General features: G+C 43.6%; 1 protein-coding gene across 1 annotated transcript; it reads right to left on the reverse strand.

Annotated features, from left to right (window-relative positions):
• Positions 1 to 6,322: 6,322 nt before the first annotated feature.
• On the reverse strand, positions 6,323 to 13,599 carry LOC108925000 (bone morphogenetic protein 3-like). The gene is made up of 3 exons (XM_018736694.2): positions 13,305 to 13,599; positions 10,710 to 11,578; positions 6,323 to 6,685 (listed from the first exon to the last, which is right to left on the reverse strand). The coding sequence occupies exons 1-3, from the start codon at positions 13,597 to 13,599 to the stop codon at positions 6,494 to 6,496; spliced, it is 1,356 nt and encodes a 451-aa protein (XP_018592210.2). The 3' UTR covers positions 6,323 to 6,493.
• Between the last annotated feature and the right edge of the window lie 5,098 nt (positions 13,600 to 18,697).

Below are 18,697 nucleotides of genomic sequence, written 5' to 3' on the forward strand. Positions count from 1 at the left end.
TGTACCACTCCACTGACGAAGAGCATCGTGGGTGTCATGGAGACCGAGACCCCCAGCTGGTTTCCTGCCGTTCTGGTTTTCTGCTCTTCCAATCTGGCCCGTTCCCCAAGCTCGTCTACAGCTCTCTACTCCCATCTGCTGGTTGCTGGTCGCTGGCCTTCGGCCTTTCGGCACTGGAGCTCAAGACAACGGCCAGTGCCTTGAGCCATAACACTGTACTGTACGAACTGGTTGATTGACGAATTTCCAACTAAACCTTTTGAGCTACTTTCAATTGCATTTCCCCCCACTTTTCCTTTTTTATGTACATTTCATTATTTTGCAAAGTGAAGGACACCGTACTTAATAATTTCAGGGCGAAATAAGACAGTAACTGAGTAAGAAATCACTCTACCAACAAATTTGGGTCTCAGTGTTACCGTAATTGCATAACCAGATTTTGGCATTTTAAGCTCCTTCACTGTAATCAAAGATGTCACTGATGTTTATTAAATCTGCTGCTTTTTTCTTACAACTGAGCAGTAATCAAGTTTGGGGATTACAGATAAACTCGTGTCCCGCTGTGTTGAAACGCTCAATACAGAGCAACCCCATTTCAGCAATTGGACTCCGTCTCCCCCCGACTGACGTCTACCATTCAAGTTCCGGAATGCGTTAGCTGTTTGTCCCCTAATTTTGACGTCATATCCGGTCACATGCCTTATATGGTGCGCATCAGTGAGCATCTTAAGATAATGTACATGCACGATGGTAATGGCGATTCGTGTTTGTGCAAATGAAGTGATTCATTTCTTCGTTAAGTTTGACAGGGCAGTGCCATCCTTTTTCTAGTAATTTCAGCATGTGGACCTATTATGCTTTTCTTTTTTTCTTTATTAAAATCTGGCCTTTTGACACTAATTGTAGTTCAAAACATGGCATAGTTTGTATGGCAGCCTTTGGCTGGGAATCATGTGCTGGAATTTCGAGATGTTTAAATAAAAACATGGTAGTTGTCTCCACCTCAGGAATGTCCATTGTGGCACATTTTCTCATTGCAAATGTTTCTCGGTGCCTTGGAAGAAAAGAGAAGGTGATGCAACCAGAAAAAGGAGCTCTTGAGTTAAACACTGATTTCTCTTGGGGTGTAAACATGTCTTACAGGAACGTGGCGAAGGCATGGGTGTCAGCGAGGTGGATCGCTCTTACCCCCACCGGCGTGGCAACCCACTGTTCACCTTCGCACCTGATCCATCAGGGTGGTGCGTGACACGGCGAGCAGAGGTCTTGGTGACTTCACTGCCAGTGGCGCTTCCTTCTGCTTTATTGTGCCTCCAAATAGACAAACGTGTCCAGTCCTGATATCTAATCACTTTTTTGTCTTGTTGCACCTATGTAAACACATTGAATAGGATCTGATGGAGGATTCTGCTTTGTTTCGTGACTGGCACCCACACCTATGTAAACTGAGTTCTTGCTTTGCAGACACCTTTATTCAGAGCAGCTTACTGCTTTGTGTGCTACAGCAGGACCCATCCGTGCGACTTGAGCTCGCAACTTTCAGGCTGAAAATTGCTTCCCAATTTTAATTTCCTTCACACAGTTATACATTTTTTTATTTTATTTTCATTTTATTGCAGATTTATTATATTGTTATTGTATTAATAATGAATCTAAATAAATGCCAAACAAAAAAAAAATCTTAAGATTCTGAATTTTTCTTCTTTTTTTATTCTTTAATTTTTTTAAGCAAAAGAGTTCAGTTTCATTCAGTTGTGTTTTGTTTTATTCAGTGTTTTGCAAAGGTTTGCCTTGGAGTGAAGTGTACTGTTTGGTATAGTGAAATGATAATACGTAATGTTCTAAAGCAGTGCAAACACACACGCACACATTTTCAGAACTGCTCGTCCCAGCCAGGGTCGCAGGGAACCGGAGCCTACCCAGTAACACAGGGCGCAAGGCCGGAGGGGGAGGGGACACACCCGGGACGGGATGCCAGTCCGCCACGAGGCACCCCAAGCGGGACTCGAACCCCAGACCCACCGGAGAGCAGGACCAGGTCCAACCCACTGCGCCACCGCACCCCCCTATCTGGAACCACAGAGCTTATTATACTGTAGCCCACTGACTGTATGGCACTGCTGAAGAGGACTATAGTAGATGATCTGTGGTTCTGTTTAAGATACTCATAGTAGAAGCTGTGCATTTCTGTTTAAGATGACCATAATCCAGGCTGTGCGGTTCTGCCATTTGTCCTGCTGATATAAGTGGTGCCATCTGAGTCTCTGCAGGTTGTGTTACTAACAAAAGCTTGAGAAGGTGGAATGTTTGTAATCCTTATGACATCTTTCAGTTTCCACAGTTCATTAACTTGCCTCCTCTGCATCCTTATCCTCTTTCTCTTGAATATGCGGAGCAGTCAAACTGCCAGGACTACTCTCAACCCCCTGCGAACACTAGCCCAGGGACCAGGCTCAGAAATGACTTCATACATACTCATACTTTAAACAGACTTTATAAATTATGATTTCTGTTTGGAGATTCTTGTCACCAAATAAAATACCTCCCTGTTTGAAAGAGAGAATTTGTAACCCAATCAGAGGGCAGATGTTTTAGCAGAATAGTCTAGATACCACAGAGCTCAGTCATTAAACAGAATGTGGAAAGGAATTCACTTTGGAAACTGGTGCTGACAAATATGTTCTTTGGGACCGTGAGTTGTTTGGAATAAAAGAGAAAATGGAAGATAATGAAATAGTTGGAAAATAGAAAGTTAAACAATTACAGTGGGAAAAGGTGTGCAGTTCATTATTTGTTTCATTATCACACCTAATTTAATTTTTTTGTTATAAAGATTGAGTACAACATATGTATAAATCACTTTTAGAATGTCTCTTTGTGATTTTCAGAGCATGATTAACTGTTACTGAAATTAAAGGATGACATGAAACATTGAATGGCCTCAGAGTGAAGGGGAAGTTGTGTTTTGGAAAGAAACCTCACATTACACTAAATTAGAGCCTTTTTATAGGTAGATAGATTGATAGATATATATATGTACATAGGTAGATAACAATCACATCTGTACAATACCAAGCTGACATAAGTGAAAATATGATTATGCTATATATCTAATACATCACTGCTATTGTACAGTACCATCCACTAAATGCATCCAATAAATCCACCATTAAGCTTATGGGAGTGCATCTGCAATGGGGTTGAACAAGATGTTTCAGTACTTGCAAAGCAAAACGAAAGATATCTTGGGTAGTTTTATTGTTTCCTTGAATGGTTCATTAGAAAGACTGGTGCCCTAAACAAGGAGATATTGTGCACAGGTGATGGTGTCCATCAGTAGTAATGATTGCCATTCACATCTTGACAAGTGATGTCTAGCTTTTGGCTTCATCTCAGCTTCTTCTTCCATACCGTCTGCCAATAACGAAGGCCAAACAATTATAAGCATGAAGTCCAGCATGCACCATATAAATAAAAGCATCTTTAAACATTCATTTCCATATACAGTTATGTATTGTTTTATATATATTGTTTTATATTTTCCAAGAATCCCATTTACCTTTTGCTTCATATTTACAAAGACTTTACAAAGAGGACAGAGGAGGCAGTGTTGATAGCATTCAAATCATTCCGCATTTGAAAGTAAAAAATGTAATATAGATTGCCCTTGTATATAAAATTAACAGGACAGTTTCTACAAAGGTTACCTTAAAAAGTGAAATCACCTGTCACATTACTCTTACAAAATAATATAAAACGCAATACGATACTTCAGATGCGATTGTAATCCAATGCTGTATTTCAATCCATCCTTTGACAGTTCTTAAACATATTACACAATGATGAGAAAAGTGAATTATATATTTAAATTAATGTAACAAAGAGCTCAGACTTTTCAGTGATACAATGTCAGCTTACATTGTTTTGAGAACTCAATAAGGTTTTCTTTATGCATATAGCGTAATACAATCTTGATGTAAAGCAACATGATCTCCTTTTAGGGCACTTCATAAACCCTAATAGAAGGGATGCTGGTGTGTTTGTGGCATGAATTACATGTTACAAGTTCAAACACTCAAAGTGGAATGTAATCATATAAACATCGGTAAAGTAAGCTGGCCCCAGAAAACTTTCCAGCTTACTGTGTACAATGGATTTAAGTTCAGATTTATTAAGGTTAATGGAGAACAAGCCTAATGAACTACCACATCTCTCATGTATTATTGCTGAACTGTTTTTACCTGATATTTAGGATATGTCCCAAAATGCGTATATCGAAAATAGCCACACTATGCCATAAAAATAATTACAATAACAGGATTTTGAGGGTTTCGATCAGATTTAGATACATGTGAAATAAATTAGTGACTGCCTCTATGATAATCAGTTTTAGTAGTTTTTTCATAGTAATACTCCAACATGTAAACTCATGATATATACTAGACAGCTAAATATTTATACACGGAGTGCTTATAAAAGTAGTGATGTAGAGCCAAAGTACAGTTAAGTACCAGAAAAACCAAGCCAAAACATGACGTCATTTTAAAGCTCTATCTTAACTGATGTGATTTCAGCTTGCGTGTGGAGGGGGCCGACTCACTAGCCACAGCAAAGGGTTCTGGGTCCTCCTGAGGGTGGTCATTTAAAAGCTGACAGCAGGTTAAGACACTGTAGCAGAAGACGTTGGCATGAGTTCACTGAGTCACACTCATGCACAAGAAGCCCTTCCACAACAAGTCGAGCTGCTATTCACGGGTACTGGGCCGCTGAGACTAAAGCTAATGGAGTCAGTATGACTATATTAACTCCTCTAAACATTTTCTGGAAAAAATTAGGTGATAATAAAACTGCTTCTGCAGCAAATTGACTAATAAAATGTTGGCCAAAATCCACCGTGCTATAAAATAAGCAAAATGTTTAAGTACTGATTAATATTTCTCTAATAAAAATCTGTGCTGAAATCTTAGCTCATCCCCTTAACGACTTTCTCTAGGAAAAAACTGGAAAAGTGAAGAGGACACGGTGCTTTGAGAGGGTGGTAAACGTTTTACAAATTCATCTGAAATAAATCCTTGGTTAGTTCAAAATAATTAAGCAACTATGGTGTTGATGAACTGCTGTTATTGTCAGGGGCCAGAGTTCCATCCATCCATCCATCCAAACATCCCTCAATTGCTTGCCATATTGCAGGGTCACGGTGGTCTGGAGCCCATCCTGGAAACATAGGATGTCAGGCAGGCTACCCCCTGGACAGGACAGGACATTGCAGGGCATCAAACTGTATAATGTAGCATTCTTAACTATTTTCACCGGTTGCAGGACAGAAAGGCTTCTGAGTTTTGAGCCCAGAAAGTGCTCATCTCCTATAATCATTAGTTGTTCGTCTGAGTCACAAGTTTCCAACTGACTTTGGCAGGAAGTAAAGTAATATAGTACACATTACTGGTTATATGGAAAGGACAGCTGTAAAAAAACATCTTATTATGAGGTGTTCAACCAGTGATGGCAAAATAACACCCCGTTACAAGCTATAAAAAGGTGTGCCATATCATTTAGAGCATTATTCAAAATTTTAGCAGTCCATTCATGACTTGCTTACAATGCTGATGTGTAACTGGTTGATAGCTGGAAACACGCATAATAATAGTAACCTAAATGTCATCATTAATACACTCTCCAAAAGGAAAATTCAACAGTATTTTGGCATTGGAATCCATACATGTATCTAGATATAGCAGCTGTGTAAATACTCAAACTACTTAAACATATTTTTAATATACAGCAAACATGTTGCATTTATCATGTATTCACACGAGGTCCTAAAAGTGTTTGTGTTTGGCTGGTAACATTTGGTGAGAATCTATGTTCTGCCTAGGCAATAAGCAAGGAATGCCATTTAAACAGAAACATGTTCCATGAAGTTAAAATTATATTACCTGTCCTCTTTTCAGCCTATTTAAATAACTTGCTTTGAAGATTTTAGTTTTCACAGTGGGGTTAAATTGAGACACTTTGGCTTTGTGTAGCATTAAATCACAAATATTTCAAAACCTTAATATAGTTGTTAAAATTCCTTTGTTAGAAGTGATTTAGGACACTTTTAAAAGTGATTCTAGTACACTTAGTTAAAAGTAGAAAAGTAGCTGTTTGTCCCACTATGTCAAAGATATCACAGTTAAGATATAAAAATGATAAGATCCCCAATTCTACTGATGAAAACGAAAAAAAAAAAAAAAAATTTATTGCTCAGTCAATCATGTTAATAAAACAAAATTTAATAGGGATGACTGAGAATTTCTTTCTTAAAAAAATATATGCGTATTTTTGGTTCTGTTTCGTTCAAGCTTCCACGAAAGATGATAAAGTCTTCATCAATTTATTCTTTAAATGTGTGAATCAATTCATACTTATTTAGGGGTTCAGTTTCTCTCTCAGTGCAAAATGAAATTCAGGGTGTGGCCATTTCGGAGGGGAGGGGGGTTGCTGGAGGGCATCATCTGCAAACGCAGGAGTCCACGGTCATGTTGGGGTAGACCTTGAGCACCACGTTCTTGTCCTGATCGAAGAAAAGGATGCTTAGGGGTGACATCGCTTCCGGCACGCAGCAGGGCTCCGGGATGCCGGGCACCACACCCACGGCTCGCACGATGCTCTGGATGGTAGCGTGATTGGATGGCTTCAGTGACTGCATCAAGAGAGAAGGAGCAGGGGTCAGGTAAGGGCACCGGGGTCGAAGAAAACCTTCAACAATGCACGTGCCTAGAGTCATCCTGCCACAGTCCCTCCCCAGCTGTCAGCCTTCCACCATGATGACAGCAGCATCTCTCCACTGCCAAGCTTTACAAGCCTTTTGCAAGGTACAAAGAGAACTGGGATGTTCCACCTCTTGCTTTTCTTGGCTCAGAAAACCTAAAAAAAAATCCTGTGTGGAGGACCTTCAGACCCATAAAGTGCAATGAGAAATACTTATTATTATTTCATTGCTTAGAAAAGAAAACTAAAATTCAAAGCAGCCTTAGTCCATTATATATCTCTACATGTTTTGCTGTATGTCTTACAGCCGGATGTAATTACTGAAGTAATTTAGGCTGAGCATCGAGCATAAGGCTACAAGAGCAAAGCTCTCTGGTACTGCCTTTAAGAAGCAGATAGTACGGTGGTTAAAGCTCTCACACACACACAGAGTCTGAAACCACTTGTCCAAAGCAGGGTCACGGCAAACTGGAGCCTAACCCAGCAACACAGGGCGCAAGGCTGGAGGGGGAGAGGACACACCCAGGATGGGACACCAGTCCATCGCAGGGCATCCCAAGCGGGACTCAAACCCCAGACCCGCTGAAGAGCAGGACCTGGTGAAACCCACTTTGCCACCACGCCCTCTGTGGTTAGAGCTGTTGCACTGAAATAAAAAAAGGTTCAAGTCCCTGTCATGCTGCAGTACCATTGAGGAAGGTACTTGCCTGAATTCCTCCAGTAAAAATTACCCAGCTGTATAAATGGATACATACCTGTAAGTTTCCTACATGCAAACCTAACTTTGTAAGGCACTTTTGAGAAAAGCCTCAGCTAAATAAACAGTAAGAACTGTGCCACATTCTGTCCTGTTCTCTCATGAGGTTTACTCTTTTGTTTAGATACCTTTCTTGAAGGTGCCTTTAAATGTTTTGTACATGCTACCAGCACTTGTGTACACACTCATACAGCTACATATTTCTACTGAAGAATCCATCCATTGTCAACAATGACATTGTCTAAGCAGGAACCTCACCTGGCAGCACAGGACACCAGTCCAACAGAAGGCACCTGAAGCAGGGCTTGAACCCCACACCTCACAAACAGCAGGCACTAGCTGACCCAACCACACCACCATGCCCCTGTACCTCTACCCTACTGCAGCAGTTCAGGCTAAATATGTTTATCAATGACACCACAGGAGGGGGAAGAATCAAACCCAAGACCTTTAGTTTGTAAGGTAAGTGCTCTAACTACTACACTACCTCCTACATTGTACCTTAAAGTGCTGGTCATGGCAAGCTGGTTATCACCACCCACGAGCACATTAAATGCTCCCAAGGATACCTGGTAGAATAGTGGTTACAGCTGCTGAAGGTTACTGGTTCAAATCTTATCTCTACCTGCAGTACCATTGAGCAAGGTACTTACCTTAAAATTGCTCCCATTGCAATGACTCCCCTGCACAAATAAGTAAGACTGTAGAAAGACTAACAATGGAAGCTGATTTGGGGAAAAGTGGCAGATGAATATATTAACTTCTCATCAGCCACATAGTTCTCCAACTGCAAGATGCATGTAAGTTATGATATGCAGCTAACATGAATTTGCATGAAAAAATGGTTCATGTGTGAACTGCATGAACTTCTATTAAGTAGGCACAGTGAAAAGGGTTTCTGATCATCATTACCACATACATCAAAGTGAAAAATTTATCAAATAATCTGACACCTCTGCACTGCATATCATTCAACAGGAAGGATAAAGCGCCAAACCCAATTCAGTATCTCTACACTCAGATTCCATCATTAGGATTGTTTTCCAGATCCCTACCATAGTGTGCTGAGCCATTTACTCCCCGCTGCTGGGGAGGCCACTTCATGGACATTAACAGTGTCTGACCAGCAGTGGAATGCAGCTGTTATTGTAGCTGTTATTGTTATAGCCTCTGGAGTGACCACATTGCACCACTTTAATTTCCTTGTTTAGAGTCTGGAATAAGCACATTAGACAGGGCGCTAGCACAGATGAATGACTGGAATTCCACAACTTTCCACACATGACCTCATTCCTCAAATTAAATGTAGGATCCTAATAATAACTTTTCCCCTTTATAGAATACTTTCTCCCAGTGTACGATTTTAACTAGCTGGCTCAGCTTCCGTACCTTTTCCATCACACGGAAGCATCCCAGGTTTCTCTTTAACAAGCAAAGGAATGCCCCCACAGCCAACAGTGGAATGGTTGTGCTTCAGCTCAGATACTTATGATTAATAACAAATCAAAACTTATTTATAAGTGGTTTGCTGTTGACTAATGGTTTTTCTTTTTTTTTGTAATTTTGGCATTTATCCAAAGAATTACATTTTATACATTTATTGAGCTGGATAATTTTTTACCAGATCAGCTCAAAGTAAGTACATCACTCAGGCATACTACAGTGGGAGTGCGATTTGAACCTGGATCATTTGGAAGGAACACTGGAGTTTTAAACGCGATAATAGCTGCTGCCCCTGTAGTGTGTGTTTCATTTATTTTCCAAATAGAAAATCCAAACTGGCATACTAAACTATTTAAGGCTTACCCGCAAGCAGGGGTATCCAATGTGCTGTCCCCAAGAACGTTTGTAAAATTATTAATATATACTACACCTACCATAAATACTATGAATTCTCCTGAATCACATGGTAATGCAGTTATGGGCACACACTCGAAGTAGTGTACGTAGCAGTGTAAGTCACCTTGGTGAATAAGGTGTGTGGGCTGATAACACTACATAGTATCTGTTGTAAGTCACTTCGGATACAAGTGTCTGCTGAGTAAAATAACGTAAACTTGAACACACACCATACCTAATTTAACATTCAGTATGACTGACGATGTTTTCTGCATGCGTGGCCCATGGAGTAGTTTACAATGATGGTGGAAGTTGGTCCATTAAGGCTGATTACCCCTGCACTAAGTGTCACTGAGTAAAGCATGTACAGACAACACTTCTAGCCATTGATGAAGTAAGGTTTGGGGTGACACAGTGAGTAGGGCTCCTGTCTTACAGTGCCTGGGTGGTGGGAGAGAATGTGGGTTTGATCCCTGCTCAGTCTGGGTGGAGTTTGAATGTTCTCCCTGTGTCTACATGGGTTTGCTCTGGTTTCCTCCCACAGTCCAAAGACATGCTGTTCAGGTTCCTCCATAGTGTGTGAGTGACAGAAAGAGTGTGTTCCACTGATGTCTGGACGAGTGACCCTTTGTAAGTAGTGTATCTAGCAGTGTAAGTCACCTTGGTAAATAAGGTGTGTGGGCTGATAACACTACATGGAGTTCATTGGAAGTGGCTTTGGAGAAAAGCATCTGCTAAGTGAATAAACGTAAAGTGCCATGTGTGTGCCTCTGAGAAACTGAACATGAACCTATTTAACAGGATTTTTAGTACAAATATACTGTAAGAGGTCTAGGTTGTTGACGATGGATGGATGGATGGATGGCTGGAGGTCTATAATCTTAATGGACTTTTTGAGGCTTCACATCTACCTACTAGTTTAATTTCAAAATGTTTTTATTATTAACCTTTGTTTAGCTGATTTCTCTGCCTCATGTGACTTTAGGTGTCATATGACCAATTTTAAGATGATTTACCCATTTATACATCAGGGCTTTTTTTTCTGCCTCAGTCCAGGGTATGCACCTTGACCTAGGGGATTGATGAGGTGTACGTCGCTTTAGAAGAAAGCGTCTGCTAAATGAATAAATGTAAATGTAAATGTAATTGCAGCAGGAGCAGGACTGGAAACCAGGACCTTCAGACTGTAATGTGACAGGCCTTAACACTGTGCCACCTGCTGGCCTGCAGACCAGTGCCTAGAGCGATTCTTGTGACCTGGTTCGATTCTGATTTACGTGTATCTGCGCTTTCTGGAGATGCTTCGTAGAGGGAGCGGTGCCTTAGTGGTGATATGCTGTGGAGTCAGATTTGCCCTCACCTTCGGGATGGGGAACTGGCATGACCCGGAGCAGTAGTACGCGTCGAAGGACTTGGGGGAGATGATCCACTCGCTCCAGCCGATGTCTGCGAAGTCCACCCTCAGGTACCTGCGTGCGCAGTCCCGCGGCTCGCGCCACTGCTTCGGGCGAGTGTTCCGCTCATCGAAGCGCAACAGCTGCGTGCGGTGCCGCTGGCTCTTCCGTGGCTTCTTCCGGGGTCGCTTGGCCGTCCTGTTGTCTGCGGGGTCGTACGGGTCCGTGTCCTCCCAGCGCGGAGGCGCCTCCTGTGGATACTCATTGCCAGGCAACTCGTTGTTTTGGAGCGGGAGCAGGGCGTCAAGAGCGCGCCTCGTCCGCTTTGCAGCTGCACTGTTGCGAGCGCGCGTCCCCAAGCGGTGGAGAGCGGGGACCGCTGGGCTGTGGGGGCGCTGCAGGCTGGATGCCACGCGTTCGGGGCCCGAGATATCCGAGTCGTTCGTGTAGACCAGGATGTAGGGCGCGGGGTCCAGACGCAGCCTGTCCCGCAGTCCTCGTTGCGATGGGACCTGGACGCCCAGGAGGAACTCATGGTGCCTCTTGGCCTGCTTCACTATGGTCGTGATGTCCCTCCACTGCCACGACTGCGAGTGCACGCTGCGCGAAGGCATGCTTACATGCATGTGCCTCACAGGTACCCCGGTGCTGCCATCCGCAGAGGAGGTTGTCCAAATGGCGAGGTGAACGGGGCCGCAAGCTGTAGACTTTGCACATGTGGTGGAGTCCTTCTGAAGGCCATCCATGAAGAAGTGCAGCGTGGCAGAAATTATGTCCTCGGAATTGGTTATGGAAGTCAAGTTGAAGACCTGCATCCGCGTGCTGTTGATCGTACCTACGTGCACCAGAGCACAGGGCAATTAAAAACTAGTTTGTGTCATCTCAGTTTTTACTCAGATCCTCTTAATGAGTCACATTAATTGAAGTTATGTTAAAAATCAGGGTTCTGTGAGTCTGCTTTTTATGGCGCTATATTCAGTAGACACAACAACATCAATAATAATAATCATCATCATCATCATCATCATTACCATCTTGCGATGGATTGGAAACCCACCCAGAGTGTACCCTGATTAGTCTTGTACCCTGTGATTTTGGGGTAGACTCCAGACCATTGGATCTATAACTTGGACAAGTGGTTGCCAATAATTGTAATAGTTAATTGTATTATTATTATTATTATTATTATTGTTGTTGTTGTTGCTGTTGTTACATGCATGCTGCGTGACTGCACCTAAATGCAGAACAGAAAAGGTCAATTAAGAGAATTAAGACTGCTGTGTTGTCTTTTTAAACCCGGAAAAAGCAAAAATCTTCAGACAAAAAAATCTAAACCAATAAAAGGCATTAGACGCTCTACGACACACAGGCAGTATAACAGCTTGAACCCCGGTGCGGTTGTGTGCAGGCCTGAACACTGTGCTTCTTCCAGGCAATAACTGAATGCTGGAGTCTTGGTGTTTCTAGCACGTGCCAGCAGGAGGAACCCAAGACTAAGGCATGTCCCTGTGTCCTGTCACTGAGGAGCTGGGTGTTTGACCATACGCTTAAAAGGGCAGCACTGGGGTGACCTGCAACCCCCCAATACTCGTATATAACTCCCATAATAATATTTTGACCCCACCCAACCCGCACCTCCCTGACAAGCTTGCACGTGCCTACATTTGACAGTGTAGGTGAGTCCGTAAGCTTGAACTTTATTTCATGAGTACAGCCTACAGAAGTATACACTGTTACTGAAACACTTTCACAGGCAAAACCTTCATCTTCAGAAAAAAATGTGTTTTCATTTTTAAATGTGGGGGGTGTGGTGATGCGGCGAGTTCAGCCAGTGCCTGCTGTGTGGTGGGCCCGGGGTTCGAGTCCTGCTTGGGGTGCCTTGTGATGGACTGGCGTCCCATCCTGGGTGTGTCCCTTCAGCCTTGTACCCTGTGTCGCTGGGTTAGGCTCCGGTTCGCCGCGACCCCGCTCGGGACAAGCGGTTGTTGACGACGAATAGATGAATGGATGGATGGATTTTTGAATGTATTTATTCAGGCTTTAATTTTAATTAAACTGAAGAGTAACAGACATGTCAACAGAGCCCAAGTGCGGGTTCACCTCAACAAAGTGCAGTTTCCTATGAAACATAGTGTATACACACACACACACACACACACACACACACACACACACTGGCTGAAATCACTCGTCCCAAGCGGGGTTGCAGTGAGCTGGAGCCTAACCCGGCAACACAGGGCAGAAAACTGGAGGGGGAGGGGACACACCCAGGACAGGACGCCAGTCCATCACAAGGCACCCCAAACGGGACCTGAAGCCCAGACCTGCCAGAGAGGAGGACCCAGCCAAACCTGCTGCACCACCACACCCCTAGTATATAGTACGCGTTTAAAAATACAGCACTTAAATGAGCCATGACCCAAGGTAAGTACAGCGCATCTTTCGATTTTGTGTGACATCCCAGACCCCCTGTCACCCAGCCCCTCTCTTGCTTCAACAGGTGTCCCAGTCGTCTGCCCCCCCCCCCTCCACCACACACACACAGAGGACTACATACGTACCCCAGTGGGATGTGAAGCTTCGCACCGTATTCCCATCCTTGAGAGGAAGCCCGGCTCCGGCTCTATTATATTTCTCATACAACATGTACATGTGCTCCGACACGGTCTCCCGCAAGAGCCGCTCGCTCCCATCACCCTCCTCCGCAAAGCGCTCTTCAGCCGCGCTCCTCTCAGCCGTCCCCCATTCCCGTCTTCCGAGTCCAGTCAAATGATCATCATCCCGCAAGAAACAAGTTCCACCGCAGAAACAGCCCCATCCCAGAATAATTGCAATGAAATGCTGACGAGGGGCCATGATCATGATTAGCTGCGAGTCCCAGCAGCTGCGGCAGAGCAGTGTGATCCAGGCACTGGCAGGAGGCACTCGAAGGCAGTGAGTGAGTGGAGATGATGTGAGCCCGATCGGACCCAGCTCTGATTATCCCAGACGGGCTCTCATCCCCTGCGGAGCCTCGGGAAGGAAGAGCGCCGCAACTTGGTCACTTAGTTGCTGCAGCCGAGTCTTCTGCCAGCGAGAGGACTGCTGTGCGCGCGCGCGCGCGCCCGTCCCTGTCTCGTCTACGCGTGTGTGAAAGAAAAAAAAAAAAAAAAATGTGTACAGTATTGTATATCTATGTACGTGCGTCCCTGGTGCTCACCTCTGCAGCCCGTTTTTCAGCGGAACTTGGGTTTTGTATGCGGGATCTGGGCTGATCTGGGGATCCGCAGCCAATCGCAGCCCTGCCTTCTCCGCTCTCGTTGACACAAGGTACACTGTGGTACACGCGGTGTAACACACGAGCGCTCTCTCGTCCGGGTCCGCGCTGCAGCGGTTCCTCGATCTGCGTGTCGCTCATCTGCGCTCTAAAAGCGCGTCTCGCAGCGAAGCCGCGTGTAGCGGGACCGTTTGTGATTTGTGGACTGAGCGTCTCCGTTTTTTTCCGTCCGGCGCTAAACGACGTGTCGCTCGCTGACTGACAAAATGACTAATTATTAATGATTGTTTTTGAGTAATAACATTGCTTGTTTCTCCGTTTTGAACATTATTTCATAACTTTCCATCGTTACCGGTAGCGATTCGGATTTTACCAACAAGGAAGATCAGCACATGATGAGGTAACTTTAGTGTGTACTATAGTAGCGCACGATCCGAGCGCAGCAGCTGGATCTGGACGCATCTGGAGAGCATGTTTTAAATTTAAGACAGATTGTCATGAATAAGGAGGGAGCTATCTGCGAAAGAGCGTCTTGTAGCCGTCCTCTATACCAATTTATGCAGCAACACATTTATGCAGGTGATCTGGTATGACATGAGGTTGAACTAACCACTCTGTACTCACACACACACCATCTGAAAGCACTTGTCTCATATGGGGTTGCGGTGAGCCGGAGCCTAACCCGGCAATGCAGGGCGAGGGGCTGGTGGGGGGAGGGGACACACCCAGGGCAGGACGCCAGTCTGTCGCAAGGCACCCCAAGTGGGACTGGAGCCCCAGACTTGCTGGAGAGCAGGACCCGGGCCAACCCACTGTGCCACTGCGCCACTGGGCCCCCCCTCCGCTTTGAACTGATTTAATTTAAAGGTTACACATTTCAATATTAATACACAGCCCCGTGGTGCGGTGGCGCAGTGGGTTGGACCGCAGTCCTGCTCTCCGGTGGGTCTGGGGTTCAAGTCCTGCTTGGGGTGCCTTATGGCGGACTGGTATCCCGTCCTGGGTGTGTCCCCTTCCCCCTCTGGCCTTACGCCCTGTGTTGCCGGGTAGGCTCCGGTTCCCCGTGACCCCGTAAGGGACAAGCAGTTCTGAAAATGTGTGTGTGTGTACACAGCCCCGTGTCACATCTCGGTGCGAACTGGTCGTGCCATGTCCGCCCCAGCGTCCGGTCTTCTGACGTCTGAGGAATATCCCCTTGGCGTCATAAGGAGCAAATACAGAATAAGTAATAATGCAAATATAGGAAGGGAGATGTGCAAAATTTTTGATTTATTCAGCTTTTAATGAGCGCACGATGCTTGGATGAGTTACACTGCCATTACTCTAAATACACTTCACTGTTCATATTTCAGTGATCATGTTAAGAAATCCTGTAAATTAGTGAGCTGTGAATATCCCATCTGTCATTTTTTCCCTTTGTCACTGAACATTGGCCTTTTTTGTGTCATATGCTGCATCTGCAGATGAATGAAGTTTCGTGTCAATGAAATCGCTTTTAAGTACAAAGTTTGCTTAACTATATTCACGTTGATCCAATTGCAGGGCTTCCTTCTCCCCCCTTTGATATGCACATCTGCTGTTTCATTTGTGGGTGTTAGAGAAGATTTGCTTGGCCTTGTAGAGTACAGCTCATTCATGTCTGTAATGAGAAATTACTGCCAATGACCACATGAATGCTTTGTGGGCAGAGAAGGAACCCAAGCAAAGCCATTTCAAATGCGGGTGAGACCCTCAGTCGTCACCCGTTTCTGCTCCTTGCGACTAAATTAAATCATTGAAACAGGCAGCGCAGGGCATGTCTCAAACTGTCAATATTATCCTCGCCGGCAGTCGGTGGAGGTGTACAGTAAAACTGTCTCACGGTAAGTGAAGTCTGGCATAATTTGTTGGTGGAATGAGTGAGGGAAAAAGTGAGTGCAAGTGGAACTCACCAGGCCAATAGTTGTTTTGTCGTCATCAGAATCAGAATCAGAACGAGGTTTATTGCCAAGTATGTTCACACATACAAGGAATTTGCCTTGGTGACAGGAACTTCCACAGCACAGACAGAATGACAGTGACAAGACAGATGAGAAGATAGAGTATGTGAATAAGGGATAAAAAATATATAAAAATATAAAAAGTACCCAATATACAAAAATAGTCACTAGATACAAATGCAAGGGAGTGTGAGTAAGAGAAATGATGTGATAAATAGTAATAAATATAAATAGCGTTGTGTATTGCACTGGTTTACTCTCTAGGGGGATTTAGCTGTTCATGAGGTAGACGGCCTGAGGAAAGAAACTTTTCTTGTGCCTGGCTGTCCTGGTGCTCAGTGCTCTGTAGCGCCGGCCAGATGGCAAAGGTTCGAAGAGGAAGTGGCCTGGATGTGAGGGGTCTAGAATGATTTTGCTAGCCATTTTACTGACTCTGGACGAGTGCAGATTGATGCAGATGACGGCAGTTGTGGAAATGATTTGGTATTAATTGCTAAGGACATAAGACTGAATGACAGATAAGTCAGCATTAACCTTGAAGTGAAAGCAGGCAGTTGTGCCCTTGTGTATAGTCACTGCAGGCTGGATAAAGGGTGGAAGGTAATATAACAGTAATCAAAGGACCTTAAGTTACAGATTCACGTTCAGACTGAATAAATACTGCACCCATAACCTACATATTTAAGCTTTACAAAATTTCATCAGTAAAAGGTCAATTATAAAATAGAAAGAAATAACATATACGACAGTCTTGGTTACATGAAATGTTCTCGAAAACATGTTTAACAGTAAAGTAATTTAACAAAATATAAAATTATCTTTCAGTTCTCTCTACTGTTATTTATTTACAATAAATATTTCACATCTGAAGCTACTTTTGAAAACTCCTGGCAGGTTGGGTTCTTAGTCCCAGTTGGAAGGTGGAAATGTAAATGACTTCCACATGGCTTTGTTACGCTTACACATTTGCAGTTGCAAAAGTCTGCACAAAGTTGTTCCAAAACTGCACTTGAACGTCTTTTACCAAAAAGCTGTTTAGGAATTTTGCACAGCTTTGGTGACCTTCAGAGTGGAACAGACCATAGCGAAGGTAGACCAAAGGTTATAAATTAATTGCTTTTTGGGACAAAAGAGCAACACATGGCAATAGCTGCAGCATATGAATAAATTTTCCGTTGAAAGTTTTTAATTCTTCCAATCAAAAAGTCAAATTTCCACAAAATACAGGAGATTATTCATCCAGGACAGGAAAGGTTTTTTTTTTTTTTTGTATAAGGTGAGACAAACAACATTTTCACATTACTGCTGTTAAATATAGCAAGAAAAGTTATTTGTAGTTGTATGGAAACTAAAGGAAGGCAATAATAAGTAATTTTACTTCCGAATTAAAAAACGTAATACATTTACACATATGAGGTCCCTTTTTAAATCTTTATTTGTATGTAGTACAAGTTGATAACTGCAAGCAGGAAAATAGTGTATGAGATTTACCATGTATTTCGCAATAATGTAAATGTGCCCCCCCCCACCCAAACAATATATGAACAGTTCTATAGCAAAGTCCCCTGACACCTGTGTTTTCCATGACAGAGACAAATGGCATGTAACTAAATTGGCCTAAAACACCTTTCATACACAAAAGACTGATCAGTGTTTTTAACATCTGGAGTTCAGACCTCGCATGACGTTTTCCGTTTGGTAGCGTGGTAACAGATGAGCACTTGAGTGAACAGGTTGGATTAGAGGGAAGTTCTTTCATGGCTATCAACAAGTACAGCTGCAGCCAGGAAATGCATCCAATGATATTTTCATGGTTACGATGCATTTATTCAATGTGACACTCAGGGAATTGAACGTGGAGAATTCTTCGGCTTCGGTGCAGAGGTTTTTTTTTTCGATGTCTGAAATGACTTGCGTGTAGACTGTTATGTGGTCACACTCAATGGTTGAGCCCTCAGGTCCAGTTAAACTAGCAACTGGCAGCGCATACAGAGTCCCGATCTTTCTCATCTCGTCTCCGACAGACAGACTGACAGGCATGCGCTCGCTAAAGGCAAACCTCACGTCAACTCTCAAAAGAACCTTGGACGACATGTGCCGGCAGATTTTGAAGGTGCATTCTGAAGATCTCTGTGTGTCTGTGCCTGCAGGAAGCACCTGTCTCGCAAGCCGTGGCCAGGCTGAGCCATGGCTGAGCTTCTGTGGAATCCATATCGTACGTTCCCTTCTGGTTTGAGATTCCTCGCGGCTAGAGTTGTCACTTTCCGTGACACAGAAGTACGAAGAGCAGCTTGAAAGAAAACAGGAGAGTTAGGGTGGTAAAATTGCATAAGCCATTAACGGGGAACCTCGGGTCAATTTGTGTGACCTTAAAGAGTCTTTCGCCTTCCTCATCACAGGAAATATGTATGTCATTCAGTTAGGTAACGTAAGAATTTACATTCCATTAGAAAATAATAGCCGTGTAATCCTTCTACTGCCAAATGCCTGTTGCTGTGTAAACGCCGGTGTTAAACATTTGGTGAGAGATATGACAGCAACTGATGCATAGCAGTGAAAATTTTAACAGATTTAACATTTTTCCCTCCCTCGTGACATGCCAAATATTTATACTGATTCTGGACACTAGCTCATTGGCAAGTGTTAGCTACCACCAATTATGCAGATGCCGTATCATGTACAATATACTGTCACATCAAGAAGTAATGCCAAGATCGAA

Source organism: Scleropages formosus, chromosome 6 (assembly GCF_900964775.1).
Source record: "Scleropages formosus chromosome 6, fSclFor1.1, whole genome shotgun sequence".
NCBI classification, from domain to species: domain Eukaryota; kingdom Metazoa; phylum Chordata; class Actinopteri; order Osteoglossiformes; family Osteoglossidae; genus Scleropages; species Scleropages formosus.